This window comes from Odontesthes bonariensis, chromosome 9, assembly GCF_027942865.1.
Source record: "Odontesthes bonariensis isolate fOdoBon6 chromosome 9, fOdoBon6.hap1, whole genome shotgun sequence".
Lineage (NCBI taxonomy): Eukaryota > Metazoa > Chordata > Actinopteri > Atheriniformes > Atherinopsidae > Odontesthes > Odontesthes bonariensis.
This window is the reverse complement of record NC_134514.1, coordinates 252,288-268,592: the sequence shown is the minus strand read 5'-3', so window position 1 is coordinate 268,592 and position 16,305 is coordinate 252,288. Positions and strand designations below refer to the sequence as shown.

Sequence of the window (16,305 nt, the reverse complement as noted above, 5' to 3'; positions counted from 1 at the left end):
GTTAGCTGACTGTTAGCTGACTCACCTGTGGCAGCTGACTCACCTGTGGCAGCTGACTCACCTGTGTTAGCTGACTGTTAGCTGACTCACCTGTGGCAGCTGACTCACCTGTGTTAGCTGACTCACCTGTGGCAGCTGACTCACCTGTGGCAGCTGACTCACCTGTGTTAGCTGACTCACCTGTGGCAGCTGACTCACCTGTGGCAGCTGACTCACCTGTGTTAGCTGACTCACCTGTGAAACGACCTCTGTTCCAGTGTCAGCTGGGCGTTCTGCCTCTGGGGACTGGGAACGACCTGGCCCGGGTTCTGGGCTGGGGTTCAGCCTGTGATGACGACACGCAGCTCCCTCAGATTCTGGAGAAACTGGAGCGGGCCAGCACGAAGATGCTGGACAGGTGAGCTGATGTCAGACAGGTGTGGAGAGCAGGGTGCTGGTTCAGGTGAGGCCCTAAACTGTCACCTGTCTGCCCCGCTGCAGGTGGAGCATCATGGTCTACGAGACCAAGTATCCACGGCAACACTCTTCCTCCACCGTCACAGAGGACTGCAGCGACGACTCCGAGGTGACGTCACTTCCTGCGAGCTTCAGACACACACCTGAGTGTTAAAGAAGCAGCTTCAGACACACACCTGAGTGTTAAAGAAGCAGCTTCAGACACACACCTGAGTGTTAAAGAAGCAGCTTCAGACACACACCTGACTGTTAAAGAAGCAGCTTCAGACACACACCTGAGTGTTAAAGAAGCAGCTTCAGACACACACCTGAGTGTTAAAGAAGCAGCTTCAGACACACACCTGAGTGTTAAAGAAGCAGCTTCAGACACACACCTGAGTGTTAAAGAAGCAGCTTCAGGCGTGTAAACTGACCACCGGCTTGTTCCTCTGACGCAGGTGCAGCAGATTCTGACCTACGAGGACTCGGTGGCGGCTCACCTGTCTAAGATCCTGACCTCAGACCAGCACTCGGTGGTCATCTCCTCGGCCAGGTGAGTCGTCCTCGGGGTGGTCGGGGTGGTCGCCGTGCTCAGTGCCCGGCCGGCAGACGTTGTGTAACGGCTGTTTGTGGGTGTGTTTCAGGGTTCTCTGTGAGACGGTGAAGGACTTTGTGGCTCGCGTTGGAAAAGCTTATGAGAAGAACACGGAGAGTTCAGAGGAGTCTGAGACCATGGCCAAAAAGGTTCAACCCTTATTTCCCTTTCAGAGGCTTTCTGTACTCAGCCCTCAGAAAAACAACCAGGCTCCTCAGTCTTATTTATCCAACTGTAGCGTCCACGTTTATCCCCAGACACAAACCACAGCTTTGGTTATTTAGGGCTCTTTGTTTGACTTTTTACTAATATTATTATCTATGGACTCAATTTGATTGATTGGATTCAAGTAAGCGAGGTGACATCCTCCTGTTTATGTTCCTCAAATGAGACATAATATGCCTCTGAGCTGTTTCTGATGAGTCCTGTTTGTGTTTCTGATGAGTCACGTTTGTGTTTCTGATGAGTCACGTTTGTGTTTCTGATGAGTCACGTTTGTGTTTCTGATGAGTCACGTTTGTGTTTCTGATGAGTCACGTTTGTGTTTCTGATGAGTCACGTTTGTTTTTCTGATGAGTCACGTTTGTTTTTCTGATGAGTCATGTTTGTGTTTCTGATGAGTCACATTTGTGTTTCTGATGAGTCACATTTGTGTTTCTGATGAGTCACGTTTGTTTTTCTGATGAGTCACGTTTGTTTTTCTGATGAGTCATGTTTGTGTTTCTGATGAGTCACATTTGTGTTTCTGATGAGTCACGTTTGTTTTTCTGATGATACTTTATTGTCAGTTTTCACTGAAATTCATTTTGCATCTCTGAACAAGGCTCGTTTAAGGAAGGACAAGACAAACATGTAACATCACAGGACTATTGCACAATATTGCACATTACATACATACATCGCATACATACAGACATACATAAGGTGAGGACAATTGTCCATGAGCTGATTGTACTACATACAGCTTTAAGACTGCAGATTCAACAAGAGAATAGATTGATGTATGAAGGAATGTTTAAGTCTGTTGCGGTTGTAGAAGGGAACTCTAAAACGCCTATTTGAAGGTAATAATCTATACTCTTGGTGTAGTATGTGTGTGATGTCAGTGGAGATGCATGTGGCCAGTCTGAGCATACTTTTGTTGTGAGCTTCCTGGAATAAGTGTGATATGGGCAGCCCAATGATCTTAGAGCAGATTTTGATTTGATGTTGAAGTTTAGCTTTATCTTTGACAGAGAGGCTGTTATACCAAGCTGTACTGCAGTAAAGCATGACGCTCTGGATCACAGATGTAAAAAATAAAAAGATTATTTGGGCACTGGCACCAAAGGATCGTAACCTTCGCAGGAAATAGATGCGCTGTTGATTTTTTTTTTGCATGTGATGTCTATGCGTTCAGTCCATGTCAGATTTTGGCCAATCATTACACCTAGATATTTGTAGGTTGAGACCTGAGTAATGTCTGAGTCATGGATTTTAACTGGGGGTAGTTGGAGATTGGGTGGTTTTCCAAAAATTACCTCCTCTGTCTTCACTGTGTTGATGATGAGGTAGTTATCATCACACCATTTAATTAACCAGTCCACATTGCTTTGGTACAGAGTGTGGTCATCAGGTTTTGTTTTTGTTTTTGTTTTTGTAAAAAGAGTCACTAACGTGGAGTCGTCTGAGTATTTCAGAAGATATTGATTAGGCACATTGGTGGTGCAGTCAGAGGTATACATGGTAAACAACCTGGGGGAGCTTATGCAACCCTGGGGAACATTGGTGGTAATGGGAGAAGATAGTGTTGTTTACCTTAACCAACTGGACCCTGTTTGTGAGGAAAGAAAAGTACCAGCGAATAATATATGGGTTTATCTCAAACTCAATCATTTTGGACAGAAGTAAATTTGGCTGAATGGTGTTGAACGCTGAAGAAAAATCAAAGAAAAGAGCCCTGGCATACGTGTTGGGTTTGTCCAAATGTTTAGATATTATGTGAACCAATGAAACCACTGCATCCTCTGTGCTACGGCCTTGCTTGTATGCAAATTGGTAGGGGTCTCGAAGCCCTCCCATCTGTCTATTTAGATTTAGGTTTAACTATGATCTTCTCAAGTGACTTCATGATGAGTCATGTTTGTTTTTCTGATGAGTCACGTTTGTTTTTCTGATGAGTCATGTTTGTGTTTCTGATGAGTCATGTTTGTTTTTCTGTTGAGTCATGTTTATGTTTCTGTTGAGTCACGCTTGTTTTTCTGGTGAGTCATGTTTATGTTTCTGATGAGTCACGTTTGTTTTTCTGTTGAGTCATGTTTATGTTTCTGATGAGTCATGTTTGTTTTTCTGAAGAGTCATGTTTGGTTTTCTGTTGAGTCATGTTTATGTTTTTGATGAGTCATGTTTGTGTTTCTGATGAGTCGTGTTTGTCGTTTGTGTTTCTGATGAGTCATGTTTGTGTTTGTGATGAGTCATGTTTGTGTTTCTGATGAGTCATGTTTGTGTTTCTGTTTCTGATGAGTCACGTTTGTGTTTCTGATGAGTCATGTTTGTGTTTCTGATGAGTCGTGTTTGTCGTTTGTGTTTCTGATGAGTCATGTTTGTGTTTCTGATGAGTCATGTTTGTGTTTCTGATGAGTCATGTTTCTGTTTGTGTTTCTGATGAGTCATGTTTGTGTTTCTGATGAGTCACGTTTGTGTTTCTGATGAGTCATGTTTGTGTTTCTGATGAGCCGTGTTTGTCGTTTCTGTTTCTGATGAGTCATGTTTGTGTTTCTGTTTCTGATGAGTCATGTTTGTGTTTCTGATGAGTCATGTTTGTGTTTCTGATGAGCCGTGTTTGTCGTTTCTGTTTCTGATGAGTCATGTTTGTGTTTCTGATGAGTCATGTTTCTGTTTCTGATGAGTCGTGTTTGTGTTTCTGATGAGTCATGTTTGTGCTGCAGTGCGGTGTGCTGAAGGAGAAACTCGACTCTCTCCTGAAGACTTTAAACGAGGAGTCTCAGGCCTCATCGGTGCTCCCTCCGGTTCCTCCTCCAACCATCGCTGAGGAACAGGAGGAGCTTGAGGTCGTCGTCCTGTCTCCTCTGTTCCACCCCCCTCCTCCTCATCACATCCCACCAAGCTCCGCCCCCTGCTCACCAAGGACCAACCCCTCCCCGTCAGTAGCCACCGCCATCTTTAAACCTCGAGAGCAGCTGATGCTGAGGGCCAACAGTCTGAAGAAAGCCATCCGACAGATCATTGAGCACACAGAGAAAGGTGGGTCAAACCTTCAGGTGTTTAGGTTCAGGTGTGTGGGGTCAGGTGTTTAGGTTCAGGTGTTTAGATTCAGGTGTTTAGATTCAGGTGTTTAGGTTCAGGTGTTTAGATTCAGGTGTTTAGGTTCAGGTGTTTAGGTTCAGGTGTTTAGGTTCAGGTGTTTAGATTCAGGTGTTTAGGTTCAGGTGTTTAGATTCAGGTGTTTAGGTTCAGGTGTTTAGATTCAGGTGTTTAGGTTCAGGTGTTTAGGTTCAGGTGTTTAGGTTCAGGTGTTTAGATTCAGGTGTTTAGGTTCAGGTGTTTAGGTTCAGGTGTTTAGGTTCAGGTGTTTAGATTCAGGTGTTTAGGTTCAGGTGTTTAGATTCAGGTGTTTAGGTTCAGGTGTTTAGATTCAGGTGTTTAGGTTCAGGTGTTTAGGTTCAGGTGTTTAGGTTCAGGTGTTTAGATTCAGGTGTTTAGGTTCAGGTGTTTAGGTTCAGGTGTTTAGGTTCAGGTGTTTAGATTCAGGTGTTTAGGTTCAGGTGTTTAGATTCAGGTGTTTAGGTTCAGGTGTTTAGATTCAGGTGTTTAGGTTCAGGTGTTTAGGTTCAGGTGTTTAGATTCAGGTGTTTAGGTTCAGGTGTTTAGATTCAGGTGTTTAGGTTCAGGTGTTTAGATTCAGGTGTTTAGGTTCAGGTGTTTAGGTTCAGGTGTTTAGATTCAGGTGTTTAGGTTCAGGTGTTTAGGTTCAGGTGTTTAGATTCAGGTGTTTAGGTTCAGGTGTTTAGGTTCAGGTGTTTAGATTCAGGTGTTTAGGTTCAGGTGTTTAGATTCAGGTGTTTAGGTTCAGGTGTTTAGGTTCAGGTGTTTAGATTCAGGTGTTTAGGTTCAGGTGTTTAGGTTCAGGCGTTTAGGTTCAGGCGTTTAGGTTCAGGCGTTTAGATTCAGGTGTTTAGATGCAGGTGTTTAGATTCAGGTGTTTAGGTTCAGGTGTTTAGATTCAGGTGTTTAGGTTCAGGTGTTTAGGTTCAGGTGTTTAGGTTCAGGTGTTTAGGTTCAGGTGTTTGGATTCAGGTGTTTAGGTTCAGGTGTTTAGATTCAGGTGTTTAGGTTCAGGTGTTTAGGTTCAGGTGTTTAGGTTCAGGCGTTTAGGTTCAGGTGTTTAGGTTCAGGCGTTTAGGTTCAGGCGTTTAGGTTCAGATGTTTAGGTTCAGGTGTTTGGATTCAGGTGTTTAGGTTCAGGTGTTTGGATTCAGGTGTTTAGGTTCAAGTGTTTAGGTTCAGGTGTTTAGATTCAGGTGTTTAGATTCAGGTGTTTAGATTCAGGTGTTTAGATTCAGGTGTTTAGATTCAGGTGTTTAGATTCAGGTGTTTAGGTTCAGGTGTTTGGATTCAGGTGTTTAGGTTCAGGTGTTTAGGTTCAGGTGTTTAGGTTCAGGTGTTTAGGTTCAGGTGTTTAGGTTCAGGTGTTTAGGTTCAGGTGTTTAGGTTCAGGCGTTTAGGTTCAGATGTTTAGGTTCAGGCGTTTAGGTTCAGGTGTTTAGGTTCAGGCGTTTAGGTTCAGGTGTTTAGATTCAGGTGTTTAGGGTCAGGTGTGTAACAGCTGCTGTGTCTCTGTCCCAGCTGTGGACGAGCAGAACGCTCAAACCCAGCAGGTGTTCTCTCTGGGCCGGGCTGAACAGGTGGGTCTGGTGGAGGAGGACGAGGACGAAGATGCGGACGAAGAAAAGGTGTCTCTGCATCTGTCGTACAGCTCCAGGCAGCGTGGCGGCCATCGAGGTAAATGTGGAACAGCTGATCCATAACAGGTCTCACCTGAGCAGGTCTCACCCTGAACAGGTCTCACCTGAGCAGGTCTCACCTGAACAGGTCTCAACCTGATCAGGTCTCACCTGAGCAGGTCTCACCTGAGCAGGTCTCACCCTGAACAGGTCTCACCTGAACAGGTCTCAACCTGAACAGGTCTCACCCTGAACAGGTCTCACCTGAGCAGGTCTCACCTGAACAGGTCTCATCCTGAACAGGTCTCACCTGAGCAGGTCTCACCTGTCTGTGCTCGTGTCTGCAGTCAGTAAGACGCCCTGTGAGAAGATGATCAGCAAAGGCAGCTCGTCTCCGGGCAGCGCCGCATCACTTCCTGTCCAGACAGGAAGCAGAGACAACATGCCCATGCTCAACACAAAGATCCTTTATCCAGGTAAGAGGAGCCGGAGAAGAGCCCCCCACCTGGTTGGTTCACCTCCTGGTTGGTTCACCTCCTGGTTGGTTCACCTCCTGGTTGGTTCACCTCCTGGTTGGTTTACCTCCTGGTTGGTTCACCTCCTGGTTGGTTCACCTGGTTGGTTTACCTCCTGGTTGGTTTACCTCCTGGTTGGTTCACCTCCTGGTTGGTTCACCTGGTTGGTTCACCTCCTGGTTGATTCACCTCCTGGTTGGTTTACCTCCTGGTTGGTTCACCTCCTGGTTGGTTCACCTCCTGGTTGGTTCACCTCCTGGTTGGTTCACCTCCTGGTTGGTTCACCTGCGTGTGTGTCACAGATCTGATGTGTGTGTTTGTGTGCTTTAGGTTCTCTGTCCAGCAGCTCCGTCATCAGTCGACTTCTGGTCAACGCCGACCCGTTCAGCTGTGACCCCGACAACATGTGAGGCTGCTGTACCTGCATGATGACCACCTGTCCGTCCAGGTGCTCTCACAGTAACTTCAGTGTGTCTGTGTGTGTCAGGGATTGCTACACTGAGAAGTGTGTCATGAACAACTACTTCGGGATCGGGCTGGATGCCAAGATCTCCTTGGACTTCAACAACAAGAGGGACGAACACCCAGAGAAGTGCAGGTACAACAGAAATCCCCTTGATTCATCCCCTGACCCCTAACCCTAAAACCCTTAAAGGACAAGACCGTTTTTTTTTTACATTGGGCCCTTGATTTCACATTATAACATGATGTTCTACTCACCCCTGCTTGTTGTTGGTAATTTGGAGCTGTTCCAAAGATATTCGAGAGGCGTCTGGCTGCTTTTGAATTTTAGCCGAATGAATAAATAGGCAGCAGGTCTGTGGGCTGTCTGTGGTAGTAGCACGACGATGACGTCAGTAACACCACAGATTCTATAATAGTACAGATACGCCACTCACGGTGCATTTCCGGTTTCCAACGAGGTGATTTTGGTTGCAGTTCCACCCTCTTTCCACGTGGGGCGCTCAATTTTGGAGACCAGAATGAATGGAGTCCTATGGAGCTATACGCCCTATCGTGCCCTTATCTCAAGATATAATTTTTTCTCTAGTAATTCGAATGTTGTTTTCGAAAGAGGATGTTTAGAAAATACCCATGGCTGAGTTTTAGATTTTTAGAGCCACTCATTTGCTTAAAAAAAGGATTTGAAGTGTATATGACGTCATACATAGCTGGTCGACCAGCTGTCATTAGCACAATGCTAGCGCGTTGTGGACAACAAGAAGCCAACCTGTAAGAAATCAAAGGGGTACTCGTTGAGTAGATTTTTGACTTGAAACCCATGTTGAGCTCTCAGAAACTACATTCAAATCTGAGCGCTCTTGAGGAGACTTAGGTGAAACTGACCATTTGTAGCATCTAGCTCCATTGGGCCCCATTCATTCTGGTCTCCACCGACGCCCCCAGTGGAATTCTGGTGGAACTGCAGACAAAAAGCCGGTACAATGGGGCTTAATAGAGAGTGGCAAGGCTGTTAGTTATAATGGCTGTGGTAACACCCACTTTACGACAAAAATTCAAAATTACAGTAACCCGGATTTTTTTAAGTAAGCGACGCACCTCCACGTTATCAGTGCTAGTGTACAGTAATTAATAAATTATAAACAGCATAGTTTGTGCCTGTATAACGTTGCCCATAGGAAACCGTTTCATGGCCGAATATCTCAAGAGAGCAGACAGACGCCTCTCGAATATCTTTGGAACAGCTCCAAATTACCAACAACAAGCAGGGGTGAGTAGAACATCATGTTATAATGTAAAATCAAGGGCCCAATGTAAAAAAAACGGTCTTGTCCTTTAAAGTCCCCCCGTACCACCCCTCCCTCAAAAGTTGGTGTACTGTCAGGCGTTGGCCCTCACCATGATATATATACACACTCACGTATTCAGGAGTCGAACCAAGAACATGATGTGGTACGGAGTGTTGGGAACCAAGGAGCTGCTTCACAGAACCTACAAGAACCTAGAGCAGAAAGTTCTACTGGAGGTGAGAACCAGAACACGGGTCAAATCTGACCAGGGGAATGTGCTGCAGCCAGATGTTAGCAGATGTTGGTAGCGTGCACCAGATGTTAGCGTGCACCAGACGTTAGCGTGCATCAGATGTTAGCGTGCACCAGATGTTAGCGTGCACCAGATGTTAGCGTGCACCAGATGTTAGCGTGCACCAGACATTAGCGTGCACCAGACGTTAGCGTGCACCAGATGTTAGCGTGCACCAGATGTTAGCGTGCATCAGATGTTAGCGTGCACCAGACGTTAGCGTGCACCAGATGTTAGCGTGCACCAGATGTTAGCGTGCACCAGATGTTAGCGTGCACCAGATGTTAGCCTGCACCAGATGTTAGCGTGCACTGCAGCTGTCAGTCCTCATGCTGTGTGTGTGCATGCAGTGCGATGGCCGTCCCATCCCTCTGCCCAGTCTTCAGGGAATTGCAGTGTTGAACATCCCGAGTTACGCTGGAGGAACCAACTTCTGGGGTGGAACCAAAGAGGATGACGTAAGAACTCAATCTGTCTGCTGTCATACCGTCAGCTGAACAGTGATGTCACAGTGATGTCACTGATCTGTCCGTCTGTCAGACCTTCACAGCTCCGTCCTTCGATGATAAGATTCTGGAGGTTGTGGCGGTGTTCGGCAGCATGCAGATGGCGGTGTCGCGGGTTATCAACCTGCAGCATCATCGCATTGCCCAGGTATTTACATGTCTACCTGTCCACTTGTCCACTTGTCTTCCTCGTGTCTGATCCTGTCTCCCTTCCTCAGTGTCGAACGGTGAAGATCACCATCCTGGGGGATGAGGGTGTCCCGGTTCAGGTGGACGGAGAGGCCTGGATCCAGCCTCCTGGTTACATTAAAATTATCCACAAGAATCGCACCCAGACCCTGACCAGAGACCGGGTGAGTACTGCAGCAGGGGTACAGTCCTAGGGAGCTGTCCAGGGGATTGTCCTGGGGGCTGTCCTGGGGATTGTCCTGGGGATTGTCCTGGGGGCTGTCCTGGGGATTGTCCTGGGGATTGTCTTGGGGGCTGTCCTGGTATATCGTCTTGGGGGGCTGTCCTGGCGTATAGTCCTGGGGAGCTGTGCTGGTAAACTTTCATGGGGATTTTACTGGGATACAATCCTGGGGGTTTGTCGTGGGGGCTGTACTGGGGTATATTTCTGGGAGACCATCCTGGGGTATAGTCCTGGGAGGCCGTCCTGGGAGACCGTCCTGGGATATAGTTCTGGGGGACAGTCCGGGGGTATAGTCCTGGGAGGCCGTCCTGGGGTATAGTTCTGGGGGACCGTCCTGGGGTATAGTCCTGGGGGACCGTCCTGGGGTATAGTCCTGGGGGACCGTCCTGGGGTATAGTTCTGGGGGACCGTCCTGGGGTATAGTTCTGGGAGACCGTCCTGGGGTATCTTCTTGGGGGACCATCCTGGGGGTATAGTTCTGGGGGACCGTCCTTGGGTATAGTCCTGGGAGGCCGTCCTGGGGTATAGTTCTGGGAGACCATCCTGGGGTATAGTCCTGGGAGGCCGTCCTGGGAGACCGTCCTGGGGTATAGTTCTGGGGGACCGTCCTTGGGTATAGTCCTGGGAGGCCGTCCTGGGGTATAGTTCTGGGAGACCGTCCTGGGGTATAGTCCTGGGAGGCCGTCCTGGGAGACCGTCCTGGGGTATAGTTCTGGGAGACCGTCCTGGGGTATAGTCCTGGGAGGCCGTCCTGGGAGACCGTCCTGGGGTATAGTCCTGGGAGGCCGTCCTGGGAGACCGTCCTGGGGTATAGTCCTGGGAGACCGTCCTGGGGTATAGTCCTGGGAGGCCGTCCTGGGAGACCGTCCTGGGGTATAGTTCTGGGAGACCGTCCTGGGGTATAGTCCTGGGAGACCGTCCTGGGGTATAGTCCTGGGAGGCCGTCCTGGGGTATAGTTCTGGGTGACAGTTCTGGGGGACAGTCCTGGGGGACAGTCCTGGGAGGCCGTCCTGGTCAGGTTTTCAGTGTTTCTGTGTGTCCGACAGGCGTTCGAGAGCACCCTGAAGTCCTGGGAGGACAAACAGAAGTGTGAGTTTCCCCGGACTCAGACTCCACAGCCCCCCCTGTCTTCCCAGCCGGAGATCGTCTCAGATGAAGAGGCCTCACTCATCAGCGAGTTTGGTCAGGCAGCTGGAGCCCTCATCCACAGGTGAGAAACCGATAAAAACCGATGGTGTGTTAGTCCGTCCTGAGAGCACGGAGGCTGAATGTGTTTCTGGTGTTTCAGTATCCGGGAAATCGCTCAGTCCCACCACAGCATGGAACAGGAACTTGCTCACGCAGTCAATGCCAGCTCTAAGGCCATGGATGTGGTCTACGCCAAGAGCTCCGGGGTAGGGTGGCAGGAACTGCCTTCTCTATATGTGCTGTCTGATCTTTAATGTCCCGTCCTGATCTTTAATGTCCCGTCCTGATATTTAATGTCCCGTCCTGATCTTTAATGTCCCGTCCTGATCTTTAATGTCCCATCCTGATCTTTAATTTCCTGCAGACATCTTGTGGTAAAACATCCGTTTTTGTCTTTCCAGGCTCTGAGCTGCAGTGTGGTTCTTCAGATGGTCAGTAATGTCAAAGCTTTGCTCAGTGAGACTGAACTGCTCCTGGCTGGAAAAATGTCCATGGTAAAAGTCTTTGTCCTTTGTCCTGAACTCTGAATGTGGATATTTTTCATGTTAAACATATTCAGGACTACATGATTCTCTCCAGATCCTGGTCCAGGTCCTGGTCCAGGTCCAGGTCCATGTTCTGGTCCAGGCCCTGGTCCTGATCCAGGTCCAGGTCCAGGTCCAGGTCCAGGTCCAGGTCCATGTTCTGGTCCAGGCCCTGGTCCTGATCCAGGTCCAGGTCCAGGTCCAGATCCAGATCCAGATCCAGGTCCTGGTTCTGGTTCTAACAGTTCTGTGTCTGTGCAGCAGTTGGACCCCCCTCAGCAGGAGCAGCTGAATGCAGCTCTGGGCTCGGTGGCTCAGCAGCTCCGCCGACTGACGGACGTTCCCTGGTTGTGTGCGGTCATCGACCCCTCGGACCACGAGGTAAAGTACCAGGTCCAGGTCCAGAGGTGTACCCCACAGCCTCCAGCATTCTCCCTGCTGCTGCTCAGGGACCATATGAAATCACATGACCTGTAACTGTCCACCAGCTGACTGCTGATTCTGTCCTCAGGGTCCTCAGGACTTCTCTAAGCGCAGTCGGAGCGCCAAGTTTCGCCTCGTCCCAAAGTTCAAGAAAGACAAAAACAACAAGAACAGGGAGACCTGTGCCACCCTGTCCCTGCCAGGTGAGTCCCAGCCCATACCCACCTCTGTTGTTTCTGCACCCGGGTGTTTACTTTCTGTCTGAACCACTTCCTGTCTGTTCTGAACCACTTCCTGCTGACCTAAACCACTTCATGTCTATTCTAAACCACTTCCTGTCTGTTCTGAACCACTTCCTGCTGACCTAAACCACTTCCTGTCTGTCTGAACCACTTCCTGTCTGTCTGAACCAGTTCCTGTCTGTTCTGAACCACTTCCTGCTGACCTAAACCACTTCCTGTCTGTTCTAAACCACTTCATGTCTGTCTGAACCACTTCCTGTCTGTTCTGAACCACTTCCTGTCTGTTCTAAACCACTTCATGTCTGTCTGAACCACTTCCTGTCTGTTCTGAACCACTTCCTGTCTGTTCTGAACCACTTCCTGGTGACCTAAACCACTTCATGTCTGTCACTGAACTACTTCCTGTCTGTTCTGAACCACTTCCTGTCTGTCTGAACCACTTCCTGCTGACCTAAACCACTTCCTGTCTGTTCTAAACCACTTCCTTTCGGTGTCTCAGTCCACCAGTGGGGGACAGAAGAGGTGGGGGCGTGGCTGGACTTTCTCTGTCTCACCGAGTATAAGGACATCTTTATTGGACATGATGTCCGTGGAGCTGAGCTCATCCACCTGGAGAGGAGGGACCTTAAGGTATTACCACTGGACTACGACTTAGTAACAAGTAACTACCAACGACTAGCTGCTAACTACCAGAGAAGGGGACTCCAGTTATGTGACTCGACTCCAGTCACACAAAAAAAGACTCCAGACTTGACCTCAGACTTGCCCTGAAAAGACTTGAGACTTGACTTGGACTCGAACACAAAGACTTGATTGGACTCGAATGCAAAGACTTGAGACTTGACTTGGACTCGAACACAAAGACTTGATCTCAGACTTGCCCTCAAAAGACTTGAACCTTGACTTGGACTCGAACACAAAGACTTGATTGGACTCGAACACAAAGACTTGAGACTTGACTTGGACTCGAACACAAAGACTTGAGACTTGGCTTGGACTCGAACATAATGACTTGACTTGGACTCGAACACAAAGACTTGACTTGGACTCGAACACAAAGACTTGACTTGGACTCGAACAAAGACTTGACTTGGACTCGAACACAAAGACTTGACTTGGACTCGAACAAAGACTTGACTTGGACTCGAACACAAAGACTTGACTTGGACTCGAACAAAGACTTGACTTGGACTCGAACACAAAGACTTGACTTGGACTCGAACAAAGACTTGACTTGGACTCGAACACAAAGACTTGACTTGGACTCGAACACAAAGACTTGACTTGGACTCGAACATAAAGACTTGACAGGATGTTTTGAATCTTGGGTGATGTTTGGTTGTTGTTGGGAGAATGTTTGTGGGATCGTTTCCTTGACATCTGGAGGGCAGCTTTGACTCTTTGGGATGCAGGTTTTGTCAGTCTGATGAACCGTCCTGTTTTCACCACGGGATCTCTTTTCAGGACCTGGGAGTGACAAAGGTGGGTCACATGAAGAGGATTCTGCAGGGCATCAGGGAGCTCACCAGGAACAGCAGCGCCAGCGAGGCCTAATGGCCACCAGGTGACTTGTTGTTGTTGTTCTGAAGGCCCAGCAGGCGGTCAGCTGTCTGTGCTGCTTACTTCCTGGTTTTCATCTCTCACCTGATTGGTTCTTGTTGAAGACATTTTAGGTATGAGTGAATGTGGATTTATTGATGAGATATTACCTGTTTATTGTACAGTAGCACCAGTTATTCAGAAGCTAGAATCTGATCCTGATCCTGGTCTCAGTTTCCGGTCTAATGCCATCTTTTTGTTTTCTTGTTGCCCAGCAACCACCCCCTGCTCTCCTCCTACCTCTGCTGCTGTTCACCACCTCCCCCCCCGCCCGACCGCTGACCCTCTGAACAGGTCACGGTCCAGCATTCACTGGGATGGGACCAGGAGCAGGACCGGGTCTCAAAAACTGATCAAAACTCTTCACCGTGACCTCAAGACCATCCTGGGTCCCACCTGGAGACAGAACCAATCAGATAATCCACAAGTGCCTTCTTATCTCACCCACCCATCAGTGTGGAACTCCAGGAGGGCTCAGGACCGGTTCCGCCCGGCTGAGGACTGGTTCCGCCCGGCTTGGGACTGGTTCCACCCGGCTGGGGACTGGTTCCACCCGACCGAGGACTGGTTTCTGACCCCTCCTCCAGGAATCAGTTCAAATCAGCCTCAGGGTTCCTCTAACTCATCCCTTCATACCATAAAGTGACCTTAAAGTTACTTCAGAGTGAGTCCTCTTTGCCTCATTAATATGCGCAGATCACACATATTTAATGAGCCGGCCTCCTTCTGATAGGACCTCAGCCTTCAGGTGTCAGCAGATTAAAACAGGAAGTTCTGACAGGGATAGACTGAGACCCGGGTCGTTGTCGGAACATTGTGCTCCAAACTTTAGTAAAGTAACATTATCTCAGCTGAATTAGTTAAAGCACTGCATGGTATCCTAGGAGAAATACCCACGTCCAGTTCTGCTGTCTGCAGGAATCAGACGGGCCGAGATCAGACCTGGGGTCCGGTTCCCTGCGGTCCGGTTCCTTCCGGTCCAAACCCAAATCTTTGTTTCAGTTCACTTTTAAAGACGATGAATGTTTTATTGTTCTGAGTAAAACTGACTGCTGACAAACTTTTTCATAAATTGGAGATTATTTGAAACCTGAATCTGGATCTGACTGGGTCCAGCTGAGCCCGGCTTATGGTCCGATCTCTGAGGGGACGGTCCGATCTCTTAGGGGACGGTCCGGTCTCTTAGGGTACGGTCCGGTCTCTGAGGGTACGGTCCGGTCTCTGAGGGTACGGTCCGGTCTCTGAGGGTACGGTCCGGTCTCTGAGGGGACGGTCCGGTCTCTGAGGGGACGGTCCGGTCTCTGAGGGGACGGTCCGATCTCTTAAGGTACGGTCCGATCTCTATGGGGACGGTCCGATCTCTTAGGGGACGGTCCGGTCTCTGAGGGGACGGTCCGGTCTCTGAGGGGACGGTCCGATCTCTGAGGGGACGGTCCGGTCTCTGAGGGGACGGTCCGATCTCTTAGGGTACGGTCCGATCTCTTAGGGTACGGTCCGATCTCTGAGGGTACGGTCCGGTCTCTTAGGGTATGGTCCGATCTCTGAGGGTACGGTCCGATCTCTGAGGGTACGGTCCGATCTCTGAGGGTACGGTCCGGTCTCTTAGGGTACGGTCCGATCTCTTAGGGTACGGTCCGATCTCTGAGGGTACGGTCCGGTCTCTGAGGGTACGGTCCGGTCTCTTAGGGTACGGTCCGATCTCTGAGGGTACGGTCCGGTCTCTTAGGGTACGGTCCGGTCTCTTAGGGTACGGTCCGGTCTCTGAGGGTACGGTCCGGTCTCTGAGGGGACGGTCCGATCTCTGAGGGTACGGTCCGGTCTCTTAGGGTACGGTCCGGTCTCTGAGGGTACGGTCCGGTCTCTGAGGGGACGGTCCGATCTCTTAGGGGACGGTCCAGTCTCTGAGGGGACGGTCCGATCTCTTAGGGTACGGTCCGATCTCTTAGGGTACGGGTACTGCAGCAGAATCTCAGGACAGACTGACAGATTCTGGTTTTGTACGTTTTATTTCTTGACGTCAGATTAGTAAACAGGAAGTGGACGAACAGATCCGGTGTCCCGTGTGTCTCTGCCTTTGTGGTCCGTTTGGGTAAAAAAGTCTACAGTCTTGTTGTCGGTTGTGGGTCCAAAAGTGTTTCAAGGACTAAAAAAGAGAAACCAGATTTGGTTTCAGTCTGATGTCTCTGAGCGCTTCAGTTCTATGGTTTCTGGCTCCACCCGATCAGCTGATGCAGTTGCTCTGATGGAGTTGCTCTGATGGAGTTGCTCTGATGGAGTTGCTCTGATGGAGTTGCTCTGATGTCATGTGACAGCTGATGGAGGATCCGAGGGTTCACCTGTCAGTTCCAACGAGTTCCCACCTCCAGCAGCAGAGTTGGACCTGTTGAGTTCACCGTCCCATCAGAGTTCACCTGCAGAAGGTTTTGGTGCCAATGTGTCGGGGGTAGAGTGCCTTGCTCGAGGGCAGAGGTTGTTCCTCTGCAGATTCTCCTGAAGTTCTTGTGTATTTATTGTGTAATTTATGGAGCTGTGGCTGTACGTGCGCCCCCTGCTGGGCTGTACATTCATACATGTTGTTGTTGCTGTAACACAGAACCTGCTACAAATAAACTTCCTGTCTCTGCAGCAGACTCCGCCTTCTTCTTCTTCTTCTTCTTCTTCTTCTTCTTCTTCTTCTTTCAGTGAGAAACAGGAAGTAAAGATGACTGTGACCAATGTGAACATAAATAAAGAACAGCTCAAACTAATCAAAAATCCGCTTCAGGAAAAGATGTGGGTCTGAAACTCCAGATGTTGAATAAATCTGATCCTGTTACAGGTCTGAAGGATCTGATCCTGTTACAGGTCTGAAGGATCTGATCCTGTTACAGGAAGCTGAT

The 16,305-nt window shown here is 48.9% G+C and overlaps 1 protein-coding gene across 4 annotated transcripts in view; it reads left to right on the top strand.

The window, feature by feature from the left end:
* Nucleotides 1-16,051, top strand: part of dgkd (diacylglycerol kinase delta) — a 37,146-nt gene extending 21,095 nt beyond the window's left edge. For 2 of the 4 annotated variants that reach the window (XM_075472669.1, XM_075472672.1), the window contains 21 exons: nucleotides 258-397; nucleotides 481-565; nucleotides 894-988; nucleotides 1,080-1,179; nucleotides 3,958-4,273; nucleotides 5,876-6,031; nucleotides 6,321-6,449; nucleotides 6,819-6,894; nucleotides 6,958-7,086; nucleotides 8,379-8,475; nucleotides 8,882-8,989; nucleotides 9,072-9,185; nucleotides 9,256-9,390; nucleotides 10,497-10,660; nucleotides 10,739-10,844; nucleotides 11,040-11,132; nucleotides 11,424-11,543; nucleotides 11,674-11,788; nucleotides 12,327-12,457; nucleotides 13,292-13,391; nucleotides 13,642-16,051. In XM_075472669.1, the coding sequence (XP_075328784.1) occupies nucleotides 258-397; nucleotides 481-565; nucleotides 894-988; nucleotides 1,080-1,179; nucleotides 3,958-4,273; nucleotides 5,876-6,031; nucleotides 6,321-6,449; nucleotides 6,819-6,894; nucleotides 6,958-7,086; nucleotides 8,379-8,475; nucleotides 8,882-8,989; nucleotides 9,072-9,185; nucleotides 9,256-9,390; nucleotides 10,497-10,660; nucleotides 10,739-10,844; nucleotides 11,040-11,132; nucleotides 11,424-11,543; nucleotides 11,674-11,788; nucleotides 12,327-12,457; nucleotides 13,292-13,381 (2,499 nt within the window). In that variant the 3' untranslated portion in view covers nucleotides 13,382-13,391; nucleotides 13,642-16,051. The remainder of the gene's footprint in view (nucleotides 1-257; nucleotides 398-480; nucleotides 566-893; nucleotides 989-1,079; nucleotides 1,180-3,957; nucleotides 4,274-5,875; nucleotides 6,032-6,320; nucleotides 6,450-6,818; nucleotides 6,895-6,957; nucleotides 7,087-8,378; nucleotides 8,476-8,881; nucleotides 8,990-9,071; nucleotides 9,186-9,255; nucleotides 9,391-10,496; nucleotides 10,661-10,738; nucleotides 10,845-11,039; nucleotides 11,133-11,423; nucleotides 11,544-11,673; nucleotides 11,789-12,326; nucleotides 12,458-13,291; nucleotides 13,392-13,641) is intronic. The other 2 variants (XM_075472670.1, XM_075472671.1) reach the window with 2 other exon arrangements.
* The last annotated feature ends 254 nt before the right edge of the window (nucleotides 16,052-16,305 follow it).